Source organism: Saimiri boliviensis, chromosome 2 (assembly GCF_048565385.1).
Source record: "Saimiri boliviensis isolate mSaiBol1 chromosome 2, mSaiBol1.pri, whole genome shotgun sequence".
NCBI classification, from domain to species: Eukaryota; Metazoa; Chordata; class Mammalia; order Primates; family Cebidae; genus Saimiri; species Saimiri boliviensis.
In genome coordinates this window covers 99,055,981-99,074,529 of record NC_133450.1, presented here as the reverse complement: position 1 = coordinate 99,074,529, position 18,549 = coordinate 99,055,981, and the positions used below count along the sequence as shown (strand labels likewise).

At 37.6% G+C, this 18,549-nt stretch overlaps 1 protein-coding gene across 2 annotated transcripts in view; it reads right to left on the bottom strand.

Annotated features, from left to right (window-relative positions):
* Positions 1-386: 386 nt before the first annotated feature.
* The window catches only part of SOS2 (SOS Ras/Rho guanine nucleotide exchange factor 2), a 118,393-nt gene continuing 100,230 nt past the window's right edge, over positions 387-18,549 (bottom strand). For both annotated transcript variants that reach the window (XM_074393966.1, XM_039468995.2), the window contains 6 exons: positions 17,755-17,927; positions 15,163-15,279; positions 11,596-11,857; positions 10,898-10,939; positions 3,053-3,162; positions 387-1,275 (listed from right to left, as the gene is read on the bottom strand). In XM_074393966.1, coding sequence (XP_074250067.1) covers positions 766-1,275; positions 3,053-3,162; positions 10,898-10,939; positions 11,596-11,857; positions 15,163-15,279; positions 17,755-17,927 — 1,214 coding nt within the window. In that variant the 3' untranslated portion in view covers positions 387-765. The remainder of the gene's footprint in view (positions 1,276-3,052; positions 3,163-10,897; positions 10,940-11,595; positions 11,858-15,162; positions 15,280-17,754; positions 17,928-18,549) is intronic.

Sequence of the window (18,549 nt, the reverse complement as noted above, 5' to 3'; positions counted from 1 at the left end):
ATACAATATAAACAAAACTGTACATACATGGCATATAACTGTTTTCCATAACAATAGGCAATTCATTAGCTAAAGACACCATAGTCTGCAAAAACAAAAGGCACATCTGAATGAGATACATGCCCTTTTTTCCTCCATCATTGGGATATGTAGTCTTTGTTTACATTTTAACAAAGTAATAAACACTTACAGTGCCATTCTATTATTTTCATCCTACTTTTCATTTTTGTCTTCAGCAGCAAATACCGGCATTTAAGACATGGCATTAAAGAGTTTAAGAACAGTTGGTGTTATTCACAATTCTCCTAGATGTAAAAACTAGAAGTAAAAACTAGAAGATGGTCAAAGAGGTTTAAAAATCAGTAACACCATATACCCCTCCTATATTTGTATTAATTCACTGCCTTAAAAAGGCATCTATTACTCAAATTTGAAAAATTTCACAAAAGCACTATCCCTTTTCAGTGCAATCACGTCACTTTAAATCATATTTTTGCAGAGTTTACAGTGCAAATATAAATTCTTCATACTGGCCTTTTGGCAGCACTGAGGATCCAAGACAAGGCAATGCTACTGATCACCTGAGGATAATGGTGAAGGACTTTTGTAATTTTTTTCCAATTCTTAAAAGCTTATTTGATCAGTAGCATTTTTGTAAGAGCATTATTTGTAAAAAGTACTAAAATACTATGTCTTTTTTTGAATAAATTAAAAAAAAAACTTTACAAATACCATTCCAGTGTCAATGACTACATATGGCTAAGGTCATTGGGGAGTTTCTGCATTTTCTAGCAAAGGCAGTCTGTACAATGGAGGGTGCAAAAGCTCCCGTTTGTAAGTCTTTGGTGGCAGTTTTGGCAGATGAGGGCTTGAATTCTGCCTTGGTGGAACAGGGGGAGCTGGCGGATGAGCAAGATTATTCTGACTAGAACTGAGCACATAGCATCGACGTGGTACCCTTGGAGAGGGTGTGCTAGGAGGAGTGCTTGGTGAATTTGGGCACGTACTAATGTCTCTCAGCCAGTCTGAATCTCTGTGAAGATGCCCCAGTGGAGGTGGCTGAAGATTAACTGGACAGTTTATAAAGTGTTCTGGAGGCCGAAGGGGAACCGGTGGAGGGGTATCAGGAAGAGGATCTCTTGGTGGTGGTGGAGGTGGACTATGCAGAGGCCCATCAAATGCACCAGTAGGAACAGGAACTCTGGGTTTTACCTTTGGAGGAGGAGGCTGTCTTGGTGGAATAGCAGGAGGATCATCATCAGATTTCGTATTTCCCTTAAAAAAAAAAAGTAATTAAATTATACCTCTATTCTGCTGGAAAACTTTTAAAAAAAGTTTTTAAGTCTGAAAAATTCTTAGGTGTGAAGTTAAATTCAGAGACTCAAACTAATCTGTGTTAAATATCAGATTGTGAGTAATCCTAGTTTAATTCAGGGCTGGGTTTAATATTTTTATATATGAGATGTTTTAATTGAAGTCTTAAAAATATAACTCTTTGAGTTATCTTGCTTTGTGTATACATTTAGGAAATTTATATATTTTAATTATAATAGGTAAGTGACAATAATTTATTGCTTTATAGACATGAAAGGACATGGTATCAAGAGGACTTTAATGTCTAGCTTCTGCTTACTGGACATCTACCTCTACTTTCTCCAATAAGGCTTCGAGCAGTAGATCTCAAAGTGTGATCCAGGGACCACTGGTATCAGCATCAGTAGGGAACTTGTTAGGAAAGCAAAGTCTTGGACCAGGCACGGTGGCTCTTGCCCGTAATCCCAGCACTTCAGGAGGCCAAGATGGGCGGATCATGAGGTCAAGAGATGGAGACCATCCTGGCCAACATGGTGAAACCCTGTCTCTACTAAAACTACAAAAATTAGCTGGACGTGGTGGTGCATGCCTGTGGTCTAAGCTGCTCAGGAGGCTGAGACAGGAGACTCACTTGAACCCAGGAGGTGGAGGTTGTAGTGAGCAGAGATCATGCCACTGCACTCCAGCCTAGCGACAGAGTGAGACTCCATCTCAAGAACAACAACAACAAAGAAAAGCAATTTATTGGGCCCTATCCTAGACCTACTGAATCAGAAACTCTGGAGGTGGGGCTCCACAATTTGATTTTAACAAGCCTTTCAGGTAATTCTGATGTACCCTTAAAATTCTGAGAAGCAGTGGTTGAAAGTTTGAAGAATACCTGGAATACTACTAATATACTAAGACTTATATTTTTTTTCACCTATACCAGAAAGAATACGTACTTCTGAGTATCTCTGAATCTGCCCAGCCTCTTTTTTATTTTATTTTTATTTTTATTTTTATTTTCTGAGACAGAGTCTTGCTGTTGCCCAGGCTGGAGTGCAATGGTGTCATCTTGGCTCACTGCAACCTATCTCTGCCTCCTGGGTTCAAGTGATTCTCCTGCCTCAGCTTCCTGAGTAGCTGGGATTACAAGTGCCTGCCACCACGCCTGGCTAATTTTTGTGTTTTTAGTAGAGACAGGGCTTCACTATGTTGGCCAGGCTGGTCTGAACTGACCTCAGGTGATCCACCTGCCTCAGCCTCCCAACCAGCCTTTTTTTCCCCCAAGACAGAGTTTCACTCTTGTTCCCCAGGATGGAGTGCAGTGGCGTGATATTGATTCACTGCAACCTCCACCACCCAAGTTCAAGCAATTCTCCTGCCTCAGCCTCCCGAGTAGCTGGGATTACAGGTGCCCACCACCACACCTGGCTAATTTTTGTAGTTTTACTAGAGAGATAGTTTCACCATGTTGGCCAAGCTGGACTTGAACTCCTGATCTCAGGTGATCTACCCACCTCGTTCTTTCAAAGCACTGGGATTACAGGTGTGAGCCACCGCGCCCAGCCCAGCCTCTTTTTTTAGAAAAGGTTTTTATAAGTATTAGACAACTAAAAGTATTTTTCAAATACAACCAAATGTTGAAAAACCATAAATGGTAGCCAAAATATAACTGACAGACTCTTTACAACAATGGCCATTATTTTGAAGATGCACAACTTAGAATAAGTTGAAGTCAAGTCATGTTGATTACCTTGGAATTTGAAGCATCATGATCAAACTTTTTTCGAGGAGGAAGTGGAGGAGGAATCAGTGGCTCTTCACTTAGTTTATGTAAACTACCACATGAACTAAAGAAAGACTCTGTGGGAGAAAAAGACTAGTTTAACCACAATTTACAGTATAATTGTAAGATAAACCTTTATCACAGCTTATAATCGATACTTCTATTATGGCATTTGTCTGACTGTATCAACTACTGGTTTATCTGTCTTCCCCAATAAATTGTAAGCTTTCTGAGGGCAGTGTGTATTTATTTCTGTATCTCTATCACCTACCACAGTGCCTGGGGCATGATGGGTACTTAAGCTAAATGAAGGTGTACTATTTAAGATTAATGAGATTCTGTTCCCTGAAAAGCCTTTTACAAATTGAAACAAAACATGTCTGAGTATACTGTAGTAAATTCCAAAGAAAGACCATCCTAATCAGAGACCATATATTTTTGAAGCAGCTACATTTCAGCACATCATCACACAGGTAATAAAACCGTGCATATAGGAGCCCATATCACTTTGCAAGTCTCTCATTAAAAATGTACACATTATATAACCACATTAAAGGAAATTACAAAATGATAAGTGACAGGACAATACCCCCAAACAGATCAACCAGACACATAATTATTATTTTCATTCTGATTTTTTCTATAGTTCAACTTCCCATTTGATGGCTCTATATTCATACAGAAATGCAGTAACTGTGTCTTATTTGTCATTATACTGCGATTGGGAACACAGGAGGTAACTGGGAAAGAAGCTGATGAGTTTAATTTTAAACACTCTAACTGAACTGCTTAAGAGACATCCAGGTAGATATGTCAAACTAATTATTCTATGTCAAAAATTGCTATCCTGATCATGTGCCTCTGCAGTTATTTCTGGGGGGTCCTGTTGGCTCAGGGAGAAATAGCTGATACAAAAGGTATGCCTATGAGGTTGGCAGGTGGTGTGAGGAGGTTAGGAAAAGGATGTTCATCATACCTGTCAGCATTGTTTGTCTCGTCTTTGGGAGAACTCTTCTCAGTGGTGGTAAATCTGTCCCATTTGGTTTAGTTGGCCAATCCCGCCCAGGGCACCCCAATTCATGCCAAGGAGTAGGCATGGGACTCACCTTCTCACTTTCTTAACATGATCGGATTTTTACTTACCCTTCTTTCATGCAAGTAGCCATGTGCTTTAGGGAAAGTGAACCTGACCCCTTAGCTTCAGGGATGGGGCCTGATTAGTATAAATCAATCAGAGTAATCTCATTCCTTTAGCCAGAGTGATCAGTTTAACTGTTGGCATGTGACCTAATTCGGATCAGTGAAATTTAAAAGGAGATTTTCTGGGGGCTAACAGAAAGGAAGTTCCTTGCTCTTTTGGAAAAGCAATCTGTCATACTGTCTGTACTTCTCTATACATATCACTTCACCAAACAAAGCAGCACACAATCTTTACTGCTCTTGCCAGTTATGATCTTAAGGGAAAACAGCTTTAAATCAAACTGATAATCTGGACAAAACAATGAAGAGTCAAAAAGAACCCTGGTCTTTAATTACATCACTGAGTCACTGAATCAACCAGTCTTAAAGAAGCCTTCTGCTAAGCTTCCAAGTATGTCTGTCAGTGTTTTCTTATTGTTTAAGCCAGTCTTAAGATGGTAACAGAGACACATACTCACAGAAGCAGATGATATGTGAATGATGGGAAAGCTATGAGAGTTTTGAATCTGGGTCTGACTCTACAGTCACCACTGAACCGTCTACTTCTCCATAGTAGGCATTCAACAATCCTTGCTAAAGTCTGAATGCAATTTAATATTTTATCAAGAGCATTTCCCTACAAGAGTACAGTTTTTATGAACTTTTTTAGTAGCTGCAGTTATTCCAAACTGGTGAATATAGTATAATTTACTAAACCATTTCTGTAATGTTAGTTAGCTATCTAAGTTACTTCTAATTTTCTGTCATTCATTCATTCATGCAACATTGGGTACCTGGCTAATACTGTCAGGCACTGTCTGAAGCACTAGTAATATAAAAGTGAACAAAACAGGTAAAAATTCATGTCCTTATGGAACTTATAATCTAGGTTAGGGAAAGATAAGTAAAAGTATAATGTCTATAAATTATGAGAAGGAATATTTGGTTGGAAAGGGGTATAGAAAGAGGCGGGAGGGGAGCAACATAAATAGAGTGATTAGGGAAGGCTTCACTAAGGTAACACAACCTGAAGGAGGTAAGGAAGCAAGATGTGAGGCCAAATGGCTAAAGAGTATTATAAGCAGCAGGAATGGCAAAAGCAAAGCACTGATGCAATAATGTATCTATTATGTTGAGGCAGACTGAGTGAAGGGGGAGAATAAGTGATGAGGTCTGACAGATTAAACAAGATCAAACTGTGTAGGGCCTGTGGGTTCTTTGAAAGAACTGGCCTTCACTCTGAGTGAGATAGAAAGCCACCAGAGGGTTTGTTTTTGTGTTTTGTTTTGTTTTTTTTTTTTGAGATGGATTTTCACTCTTGTTGTCCAGGCTGGAGCACAATGATGTGATCTCAGCTCACTGTAACCTCTGCCTCCTGGGTTCAAGCAATTCTCAAGGTTCAGCCTCCTGACTAGCTGGGATTACAGGCGCCTTCCACCAGACCCAGCTAATTTTTGTATTTTTAGTAAAGACATGGTTCCACCATGTTGGCCAGGCTAGTCCCAAACTCCTGACCTCAGGCGATCCACCCACCTCAGCCTCCCAAAGTGCTGGGATTACAGGCATGAGCCACTGCGCCCAGCTCACCAGTGGGCTTTAAGCACACGTGAAACAAGATCTAACTCAGATTCTAAAAGGATCATTCTAGCTGCTCTACTAAAAGCATACTGAAGTGGGGAAGATAAGAAGTTAGGATGCTACTGTAATAAACAAGGTAATAGTTAATGGTGGCTTGGAGCAGGGTGACAGCAGTCAAGATGGTGAGAAACTGTTATAATCTGGATATATTTTGAGAGTAGTCCAGATTTGTTGATAAGTCACACTTGGGGTGTGAGAAAGGGAGAGAAGTAAAAGATACTTCTAACATAGTATTTTTATCCTAAGTAACTGGATGCTTGTAATTAGAATTGAGATGAGGAGGCAGTGAGAAGAACAATTTTGGAGGGGATAAGAAGAAGCTCAGTTTCAGAGAGGTTAAGTTTGAAATTCCTATTAGATACCCAACTGGCTAGAGATATAAATTTGGGAATTATCATCATGTAAATGCTATCAGACTGAATGAGATAACCAAGTAGTGAGAAGAGGTCCAGGAACTGAGTCCTAGGGCCTTCCAATGTCAACAGTTTGTGAAGGTGAGGAGGAACCAGCAACAGAGACCAAGGAACGACAAGTGACGTGGAAGAAAACAGAGTGGGATGAATCTTCATGCATGTGGCTTTTTCCAAACATTTATTGGGTATTTTGTATAAATAAAGGCAGAGGTTTTGTCTTTCTTTTTTGCCTCTGAATCTCTTGTGCTTAGCAGAGTAGCTGGTATAAACGAAGTATTAAATTTTCTACTGAATCAGTAAGATCAAAGAGTGTGAGCATTTTCATGGTTTGATATGTTGTATTCAAATTGCTTTCCAAAAGGGTCTTACTAATATACCAATTACATGGGGACAAATAATGTACCTTTTACCATAGGTTTGCTCATACTAAAAACACACACACACACAGTCTTTTAGTCAAAAGACTAAAATGGCAACTCACCATTGTGTAAAAGTCCTCAGATTTCATATGATGCTGAACTATCTATAATTATCTATGTTTCTTTTTTTTTTTTTTTTTTTTGAGACAGAGTTTTGCTCTTGTTACCCAGGCTGGAGTGCAATGGCATGATCTCAGCTCACTGCAACCTCCACCTCCTGGGTTCAGGTATTTCTCCTGCCTCAGCCTCCTGAGTAGCTGGGATTACATGCACGCACCACCACGCCCAGCTAGTTTTTTGTATTTTTAGTAGAGACGGGGTTTCACCATGTTGACCAGGATGGTCTCGATCTCTTGACCTTGTGATCCCCCCGCCTCGGCCTCCCAAAGTGCTGGGATTACAGGCTTGAGCCACCGCGCCCGGCCTATGTTTCTTTAAAAGATACACTTCCTTTGATGTGAACTACCCATATCGATTGCGGATGGAGTCTTGCTGTTTTTCTCATTTCATCTGAGTAGTTTTCATACTTGCTATAAATATTTTCTTTTTTTCTTTGGGGATTTATTTTAGAATGTTCAGAATTTTATGCAGTTATTCTCAATTTTCTATTAAATTTTAAAATGTAAAATAGTCTTATATTGAAAATGTATTTTACTATCATTCAAAATAATGTCTAGAATTCTTACTTCTACAACGGTACAGTGTTACAGGTTGAATTGTGTTCCACCAAAAGACATGCTGAAGTCCTAATACCTAGAACCTGTAATGGTGACCTTATTAGGAAAATAGTCTTTAGAGATGTAATGAAATTAGGATAAGGTTATTAAAATGGACCTAAATCCAATATGACATGAACAGGACCTTTCAAGAAAAAGAGAGGAAATAGAGAGACATACTTTGAGAAGACAGCCGTAAGACAATGGAAGCAAACATTGAAGTGATGCATCTACACATCAAGGGATGCTAAGGATTGCCAGCAAATACTAGAAGCCAGAAGAAGCAAGGAAGGATTCTCTTCTCCAAGTTTCAGAGTAAATATGGCCCTGACAATACCTTGATTTTGGATTTCTGGCCTTCAGAGCTATGATACAATAAATTTTTGCTCTTTCAAGATACTCTGTTTGTGATGCTTTGTTATGGCAGTACTAAGAAACTAATAGGCAGTGTAATGACATTTCCATCATAGAACAAGAAAAAAAAATAAGAAATGTCAACAAATTTCAATATAGCCAGAAAATGTATGAAGCTGAAGCTTTAATTCATGTAGGTAGCTTTAATTCATAAGGTATATAGAGACAGATGGAGGAAGATGAAATCGAAATGTCTGCAGAGAGTAATACTGATAAGCAGCAGCAACTCTGCCCCACAGAACCAAACAAGGATTCAGAAGCTAAATGCATTTGGTACGATGGAAGGCATGGGCATGAAAACAGAAGACGTGGTTAAGTCTGGATAAGGGGCAGAGAGAACCCCATTCTACTCTCCCCTACTTAGTGAGGCTAGGCAACGACCTCATTCCCACCTCAGTAGGACACAGGCAGTTTTATTCTCTGCAGAATCGAAACCCCAGACTTGGGATAGTAGTCTGTGCTGAAAACACAGATATCCATACTACGTGGTGAGACTGCCCCAGGCAGAAGATTCAAAGATCCTTCTTTAGAAAAACTAAACATGCCTAGGGAAAATGCCTATAGATTCTGACATTTGGAGATTTACTAAGTAAAATATCATCATTCCATTACTCTACAGTGAAACCCACAAATCAACAAGTGCCCATGGATATAATTACAGCACTTCCCATCAGTATCCCCCTCATTCTAAAACATGAACAGAAATACTACCGGACAAGAAAGGAAAGCCTCCAATATGACAGACAAGAGACTACAACTAATACAAGAAGGAGGTCAGAAAAGAGACGCCACCAGAAACAAAACAATTTTTTTTTTCTAAAGTACTATAATTATCCATCATCTCAAATATTTGTCATTTCTTTGCAGTGAGAAGATTTAAAATCTTCTATCTATCTTGAAATATACATTATTATTAACTATAGTTACTGAAACTTTGCATCCATTGACTGAAGTCTCCCCTTTCCAGATCCAACCCTGCCCAGCCACTGGATATGCTACTTGCCTGATTTGATCATTCCACAATGTATACATGTATCAAAACATCATATTGTACTCCCAAAACATATGCAATTATCTGTCAATTAAAAATAAACTTTAAAAATACTATAACTATTATCCTAAGAGAGATAAGAGAAGAAAGTGCACCCATGAAATTAGAATAGGATGGTATAAAAAAAAAAAGGCATGATCAGAGGGAACTGAGAAGAATTCTTAGAAATTCAAAATTACGACAGATGAAGAAAATAAGTGCAAGAGCTCAAGATAAACTGACGAAATCTTCCAGAAGATAGAATGAAAACACAGAGATGGACAAGAGGTGGTAAAAGACAGGAAATTGGAGGATCAATTTAGGATGTATGAAAATAAGAAAAAGAAGCTCTACAAAAGCAGTCAGAGAACATGCTGGGGGAAGAATTATTACCGAAGCAATAGGAAACATTTTCTGGAAATCAAACACTCAAATCTCTAAATTTAAAGGGCTCATTAAGTAGACTGCAAAATGAAAAAAAAAAAAAAAAGATCACATCAAAGCAGTTCGTTGTAAAGCAGTAGATTTTTTTGTTCTATTTTTCAGGCAGAGTCTTGCTCTGTCACCCAGGCTAGAATGCAGTGGTGCAATCTAAGCTCACTGTAACCTGTGCCTCCCCGGATTCAAGCAATTCTGCCTCAGCCTCCCGAGTAGCTGGGATTACAGGCATGTACCACCACGTCCAGCTAATTTTTTGTATTTTTAGTAGAGAAGAGTTTTTACCATGTTAGCCTGGATGGTCTCGATCTCCTGACCTTGTGATCTGCCCACTTCAGTCTCCCAAAGTTCTGGAATTACAGGAATGAGCCACAGTGCCCGGCCGAAGCTGGGGAAGGGGGGAAGGGGGAAAACTGCTACGGAACGGTGGAAGGGGGAAAACTGCTATAAAAGGGTGTAGAAAGGTGCTAAACAAACATACAAACAAACCTAAACATTAATGAGGCAATTATTAACTTCAGGAAACAGAGCTATAAAGAAAAGGAAGTGTAGCAGTGAATAGTATTTTCCCCAAATGTGATTAAGTACAGGCAGGGTAGAGCATGAAATTCTCATCCACCAAAACAGGAGATCAGTAAACACTGTCTAAAATTCAAGAGAGAATATAAAAACATCATTTAGGTATGTAGAAGTATCACCAGAGAACAAGAAAGGAGTTGGTAGACTTGAGGTAGGGAACCACTGTTAATTTCAAGTGTTTTAGCACTATTTCCCTTTTAAATTCTATTCATATGTAACTTTGATGAATTTTTTTTTTTTTTTTGGTAAGGACAGAGTCTTGCTATGTTCCCCGGGCTAGTCTTGAACTCCTAGCCTCAAGTGATCCTCCTGCCTCAGCCTCCCAAAGTGCTGGGATTATAGGTATGAGCCCCCATGCCTAGCCAGATAAAAACATTTTTAAATTAAATATAAAAAATTATACCCAAAGGTACTGTGTTCATTTTGGGGTTATTTTGTTTTAAACAAATGACCACAGAGAGAAAGTTAACAGCATTAATGTTATAAATTGTGAAATAATTAGGAATGATAGAATAGTGCTTTACTCAAAATACTTCTTTCATTATATAAGATGATGTAAAAAAATAATAATAGTAAGTGATTGGGGGCTATCCTGGGAACCTGATGAACATTTAGTATATTATTTCCATGGGAAAATGATTTGAAAGGGTATGGAAGAAAGACAACTGACAAGAAATTACCATTCATTCTGTACCAAGCAATATTCTGGGTGTTCTATACAGTTATTTCATTTGATCCTTAAGAAGTATAGGGAAAGTAAGTAATTTCTTCAAGGCCATACAGCCCCTTAGAACACAGATCATAAAAAATGAAAATAAACTATAGTTAAGTTTAAGTAGTACACAGTTGTAAGCAAATAATTAAATTTTTATAACTTTTCTTATTATTTAATATTGTCAAAACCCAAAATACTCAAATATAAATATAATCAACCAGATTATTATCTTTACAGTCATTTCATTAGAATCAACTTAAAACTTACTTACTTGAATGTGGCAAAAGCACTGGAGCAAAGATGCTATTGCTGCCTATTGGAATAAGAATAATTAATGTGAAAAGGAAGGTAACATGCATGGTTTATTAATTTTTTTTTTTTTTTATTTTTTGAGACGGGGTTTCGCTCTTGTTACCCAGGCTGGAGTGCAATGGCGCGATCTTGGCTCACCGCAACCTCCGCCTCCTAGGTTCAGGCAATTCTCCTGCCTCAGCCTCCTGAGTAGCTGGGATTACAGGCACTGGTTTTATTTTTCAAATGTTTCCAGATAACATACAATACACAGTGCAGAATTTCATCATCATCTTTTGCCATGTTAGTTTTTAAAAAATTAACTTAGAACCTTCTGTACCTAGAATGGTTTTCCTTCTTAGCATAAGTGGCTCCCTCTCTATCACAGAACTTATCTACTTGTTTTCTTAATCATCATCTATTGCTCCCTTTAGACTGGTAGTAGGTCCAAAGGTACTAAGTAAATCTTTGTTGAATGAATAAATTAGAAGATAATATGCATCAACAATGCACACATGATGCTTTACTTCTTGCATTAATCAGTATTTTCACATTTAGATGTCTCTTTTCACACTAATATAGTCTGCAAAGGATTCTACAGTTCCCTAATTAAAATGCTAAGAATTATCTGAGACCCAGGATTCCCTTTTTACCAAATGGTTTTCATCAAATACTTACCACAGGAGCTGCTGAGATCCACATCTAAAAATACACTAACGTCTGAAGAAGCAGATACTGGTGGAGTAGACGGTGTATTTGGAGAGGTTGGTGCTGACACTGTTGATTCCAGCTCAGTTTCAGCAATCCGACTAAAGCTTATTTTACATGGTTCTCTTTCTAATGGTGTTGGATGACCTCGTAAAGTACCTGAGGTAGAGCCATGTCGGCCTGTGTTAGGCCTTATTCCAGGAGATTTTAAGGAGAAAGTTGATTTCCTAGGCTAGGAAAAGCAAACATAATCAACGTCATGAGTTTGCATATACAGCATTTTGTTTCTGTGACTTAGAGCTACCTTATCAGTCTTACTAGTTCTTAAGCATACAGTTCTTAAGCATGCAGTTCTTCAATCTGCAAGGACAGTCTGTATCATTCTAGCAGAATCTTCTGGACTTGACTGGCTTAATTTAAAAAAAAAATGAATTTGAATATAAGTAAGTCTCTTCAGAAGTGCAAAAATAAAATTCTTAAAAATTTGTGGGTGAAAATCACATTTTGCTCCTAAAACACTTGAACCTAAACTTCTCTTTGAAAATATCTATATAAATTTTACAAATATTTACTGGGAACATAATTTATGAAACCTATTATGCTATATGCTTCAGAAAAAAAAAAAAAGGTCATTTTATTTCCCCTTCCTTATACGAAATGATTGACCTCTCCGTTGGAGCTTTAAAAGTCTTTGGAGGACATTCCTATTATTATCCCCCACCCTCATCTCTGTCCTATTTTTCAGTTCTGGCAGCAGTAACCTAATAAAAAACACAGAACTCAGAAAACTTGAGTTTAGATTTCAACTATGCCAATATCTAGCTATGTAGCCTTGAAAAGGTTATTTAACCCCTTGGAATCTCACTATTTTCCTTTGTAAAATAAAAGTAAGATCTAAGAGGAGCTTTCAAAAAGTGCACGGCAAATGTCTATTATAAAATAACTTTGCATGACTTTCATTTTTTTCCCATCAAAATAAACTCATACTAACTAACTACAACGTGTCTGAATAGGACCTAGTTAGACACACTAAGAAGGATAAGACATCAGTTTGTAAAGAATTCCTATTAAAGGAACATGAATTCTGCTAAAATTGAAGCAAGAACAAATATCAAACTTATGATGACACTTGGGTGGAAGAATGGTGAAATTACTGATAATTTATGAAAAGTTTATGGGGAAAATGGCCCAAAGAAATCAGCCATTTACAAATTGATAACTCATTTTAACAAGGGATGAAATGATGTGGGAGATAAAACCAATGATGGCAGACCATCAACAACCATTTCTGAGGAAATAATCTCATTCGTGCCCTAAGTGAAGAGGACTGATGATTAACAACAAAAAAAACAGCCAATACCAAGACATCTCAACTGGTTCAGCATACACAATTCTGACTGAAAAATTAAAGTTGAGCAAACTTTCCACTAGATGGATGGCAAAACCACTGCACCCAGATCAGCTGCAGAAAAGAGCAGGGCTTTCAACAGAAATGTTAAGTAAGTGGGATCAAGACCCTGAAGCATTTCTTTGAAGAACTGTAACAGGAAATGAAACGTGGCTTCCCAGTATCATGCTGAAGACAAAGCACAATCAAAGCAATGGCTACCAAGAGGTGGAAGTGGTCTGGTCAAAGCAAAACCAAATCAGTCAAGAGCAAAGGCTGACCAAGCACAGTGGCTCATGCCTCTAATCCTAGCACCCTGGGAGGTTGAGGTAGGAGGATCATTTAAGGCCAGGGGTTTGAGACCAGCATGGGCAATATAGCAAGATTCTGTCTCCATTAAAAAAAAAAAAAAAAAAAAAAAAAAAAGGCTGGGCATGGTTGTTCACACCTGTAATCCCAGCACTTTGGGAGGTCAAGGCTGGTGGATCATTTGAGGTTAGGAGTTCAAGAAGAGACTGGTGAACACGGTGAAACCCTGTATCTACTAAAAATATAAAAATTAGCCAGGCGTGGCAGCACATACCTGTAATCCCAGGTACTTGGGAGGTTGAGGCAGTAGAATTGCTTGAACCTGGGAGTCAGAGATTACAGTGAGTTCAGATCACACCACTGTACTCCAGCCTGGGTGAGAGAGTGAGACTCTGTCTCAAAAAAAAAAAAAAAAAAAAAAGGGTGGGGGGGCAACAGTTTTTTTTAGGATGCTCAAGGCATTTTGCTTGTTGACTTTCCAGAGGGTCAAAGGACAAAAACATCTGCTTATTATGAGACTGTTTTGAGAAAGCCAAAGCTTTTGCAGAGAAAACAACCAGGAAAGCTTCACCAGAGTCCTTTTCCACCACAATAATGCTCCTGCTCATCCCTCTCATTAAACCAGGGCAATTCTTTGAGAGTTTTGATGGGAGATCATTAGGTATCCACTTATAGTCTTGACTTGGCTCCTTCTGACTTTTTTTGTTTCCTAATTATAAAAAAAAATTAAAGGGTAACCACTCTTCTTTAGTTAATAATGTAAAAGAGAGTGTACTGACATGGTTAAATTCCCAGGATCTTTAGTTTTTTAGGGATGGACAAAAAGGTTGGTATTATCGCTTAGAAAAGTGTCCTGAACTTGATAAAGCTTATGTTGGGAAATAAAGTTTATATTTTTATCTTTATCTTTTAATTCCATTTTAAAACATTCTTATCTTTACAATGCATTTTTCCATGAATTTTTTTTTTTTCCCCCTGAGACTGGGTCTCACTCTGTCACCAAGGAGGGAGTGAAGTGGTTCAGTCTTGGCTCACTGCAACCTCCACCCCACAGGTGTACACCACCATGCCCAGCTAATTTTTTGCATTTTTGGTGGAGATAGGGTTTTGCCATGTTACCTAGGCTGGTCTCCAACTCCTGAGCTCAAGCAATTTGCCTGCCTTGATCTCCCAAAGTGCTGGGATTACAGGCATGAGCCACTGTGCCCAGCCTCCATAAAGTTTTTGAAGTCCCCTCATATACCACACAATTGTGAAGATGAGATAGTATGAAACTACCTAACTTCCTGCTTTGCCTAAAGTTGCTTGTGCTTTTACTTCCTTCCATTATCTTGCTTCACTTTTAGCTTAGAATTCATTTTCCACTATTTCTGTTGCCACTGCAAATCCCTATAGTAACCAGAAACTGGAGTGTCAAATCCTAGTGACAGAGGTGGGTTCCAGAGGCAACTATGGACCATACAGCCCTAATGGCAGAAGTCATGATCAAGCTACAAGAACCAAAATATGTTTGCTACTCCTTCCTAGGTCTTTTCATTTTTTTTGTTGTTGTTCCAGTTAGCTACCTATTAAGTTCTCACTTTCTCACACTTTTTTGTATTATTCTAGGAGGGATCAAAAGTTAACACATAAGTAGTACTAAGATAAGGGAAAAACCAGATTTTATCGAAAGTATGACATTTCCCGCCACAGAATATGTAACTTTAGAAACAGTACAGTACTGCAAACAAAACATCTAGGAACAGCCATTCGATTACATTTTTTAAATAACAGGTTGTTAAACACTGAAAATAATATTTTTAAAAACAGAACAATTGTTTCCAAAAGTTTAAAAGACTTACAAATCGAGGTGGCTGTTTGCAGTTTCGAGGTTCAATTTCTAGTGACTTGTTGAACAAATAATCTGTAAACTCTTTTTCAGATGCACTTCCCATGGGGTTAAGGTTTTCAAAGAATCTCTGGAATTAAACAAATATCACAAGTGCATACATAACAAGTATATATTTTGATTTTATTAAAATAAGATCTCATTAAAATTTTTTACTGAAAATTACTTCATGATTTAATGCTAAAAATTATCAACAAATTAAGAGATTACAATATTTGAAAAGTTCACAAGTATTGCTTATTCCAATCTCTTTACTTTTGAATAAAATTATATAATTTCTGTGGAAGTTATATTCTAGTCTTAAAGTTCTATTAATAATACAAGTTTTCATTTATTACCATCTTAATGGCTCAGTAGCAGCCCTGCTTACTCCTTAGTAAACTTTATTCCTACTCGTTGTAACAAATGATCATCACCAGTAAGCTACCAAAAGGGTTTTAGAATAAAATTATGGTTATAATCCACAATGAAATTTCAATAATCAGAAAAGAAGTGAAAATAGATTAAGTTCTGTTAATCCAATTTATAGATCATTCTTGATCATTTATAATTATTCTGGAAATTACTTTTACTTTAAAAGTAGTCATTACTTTAAATTACTTTAAAAGTAATTTCCAGAATAATTATAGGTCGGGCACAGTGCCTCACGCCTGTCATCGCAGCACTTTGGGAGGCTAAGGCAGGTGGATCACCTGAGGTCAGAAGTTCAAGACCAGCCTGACAAACATGGAGAAACCCTGTCTACTAAAAATACAAAATTAGCTGGGCGTGGTGACTGACATCCCAGCTACTCAGGAGGCTGAGACAGCAGAATTGCTTGAACCCGGGAGGTGGAGGTCACAGTAAGCCAAGATTGTGCCACTGCACTCCAGCACAGGCAACAACAGTGAGACTCCATCTCAAAAAAAAAAAAAAAAAAAAAAAGATTATGAACTTAAACCTATCTGTGCTAACTTCCAGTACAAAAAATGTTTTTATGTGAGCCAAGCCATATGGCTCACACCTGTAATCCTAGCAGTCTGGGAGGCTGAGGCCAGGGGACTGCTTAAGACCAGGAATTTGAGACTAGCCAGGGCAATATGGTAAAACCCCTCTTCCTTAAAAAAAAAAAAAAAAAAAAAAAAAAAAACCTAATAAAATTTAGAAAATTGTCTTTATCAAAAAATATATATATATATTTTTTTTGAGACGGAGTTTCGCTCGTTACCCAGGCTGGAGTGCAATGGCGCGATCTCGGCTCACCGCAACCTCCGCCTCCTGGGTTCAGGCAATTCTCCTGCCTCAGCCTCCTGAGTAGCTGGGATTATAGGCATGTGCCACCATGCCCAGCTAATTTTTTGTATTTTTAGTAGAGACGGGGTTTCACCATGTTGACCAGGTTGGTCTCTATCTCTCGACCTTGTGATCCACCCACCTCGGCCTCCCAAAGTGCTGGGATTACAGGCTTGAGCCACCGTGCCCGGCCTCAAAAAGTATTTTAAGCTTAAAGTTTTAAAGTAGAAAATTTAGGTGATTTAGCACTGCCAAAAAGAGAAAAGAGAGAAAGAGCAGTAACCTTACAAACCAGAAATCTCATTGTTTACACTTAAATACTGGAATATCCTCCAATGATTTTACTGTGCATGTAAATACATGCATCTATATAATACATAGAAAATTTATATATAAATACATACATAGATAAAATAGAGAATTTTTCCTGAAAAACTGGGATATCAGTCAATTTTCGTCTTTCTGAGGTTTATATTCGATTAACTTTTTTCCATGTGGTTTTCTTTTCTTTTTTTTTTTTCTGAGATGGAGTCTTACCCATCCAAGTAGCTGGGATTACAGGCACACTCCACTGTGCCCAGCTAACTTTGTATTTTTAGTAGAGACGGGGTTTTACCACATTAGCCATGCTGCTCTTGAACTCCTGACCTCAAGTGGTCCACCTGCTTGGTCTCCCAAAGTGCTGGCATTACAGGCGTGAGCCATGGCACCTGGCTGGTTGGCTTATTTTACAAAACACAAATTTTAACTCTACAATATTTCATCAGATCGATGTTTCAGAATTTCTTTTTTTTTTTTTTGAGATGGAGTCTTGCTCTGTCACCCAGCCTGGAGTGCAGTGGTACGATCTCGTCTCACTGCAACCTCTGCCTCCCGGGTTCAGGCAATTCTCCTGCCTCAGCCTTCTGAGCAGCTGGGATTACAGGCATGTGCCACCCTGCCCAGCTAATTTTTGCATTTTTATTTATTTATTATTATTTTTTTGATTTTTGTTTTTATTAATTTTTGCATTTTTAGTAAGAGATAGGGTTTCACCATGTTGGTCAGGCTGGTCTCGAACTCCTGACATCATGTTCTGCCCGCCTCGGACTCCCAAAGTGCTGGGCCACAGTGCCTGGCCTCTTATAGTTATTTTTAAATCACAATTAAGCCATCATTGACTACTGTCACCCTGTTGTGTGATCCAATAGTACGTCTTATTCATTCCGTTTTTCTTTTTTTTGGGTATCCATTGACATGTTCTCTTTTAAAGATAAGCTAAGAAAATATTTACCCTCATATCTGGTTCTATCCGTAAACAATAAGGCTGATTCTGATACTGCTGAATTTCTCCAGTAATTTCAGCTACTTTTCTCCTCTTACTGAAATTGATTAAATCTTTCCCTTTCTTTTTTAAAAAATCATTATTCCCTTCTTCGGTCTTCAGAATATTTGTTAAATATATTCCTAGAAAAAAAATATTTAAAGAAACGTTATTTTAAATTTTGTTATTTAATCAATTATTTGGGAAAACAACTGATCTAATAAAGTTGAAAGGCATCCTATATTACTTAGCAACTCTACTACTAAAATGTTGGTAAGTCTCTGACAAACAATCATTAATTCTCCATTAAGAGTTTTGTTTTTTTTTTAAAGAGAAATACTTTAAAAAGAAAATAAAAGCTACTGGCTTGTAAAAAATAAAGTTGCTAATCTAAGAAATGGCAAATTAAGCTTCTCTTTCTTTTTTTTTTTAAGCAAACCAGCATGGCACATGTATACCAGCATGTTCTGCACATGTACCCTAGAACTTAAATTTAAAAAAAGAAAAAAAATAAGCTTTTCTAAACCCTAATTTCACTAAGTGTAAATTTTGTTAAATCTATTTTAACCAAATGTTTTGATATTTGATTATAAATATTTAATGCCAAGTATCTTAAGTGATTATTCATCAATAAATTAATTTTTAAGCTAATTTTGGTTAATAAGACTATAGGCTTACAAACTGTTTCCTCAGAGCCTGTAATTTAGATAGAAAAATAATTACTTCTCACTCATGAACAATAGAAAAGTTTTTAGTCCCTTTTTC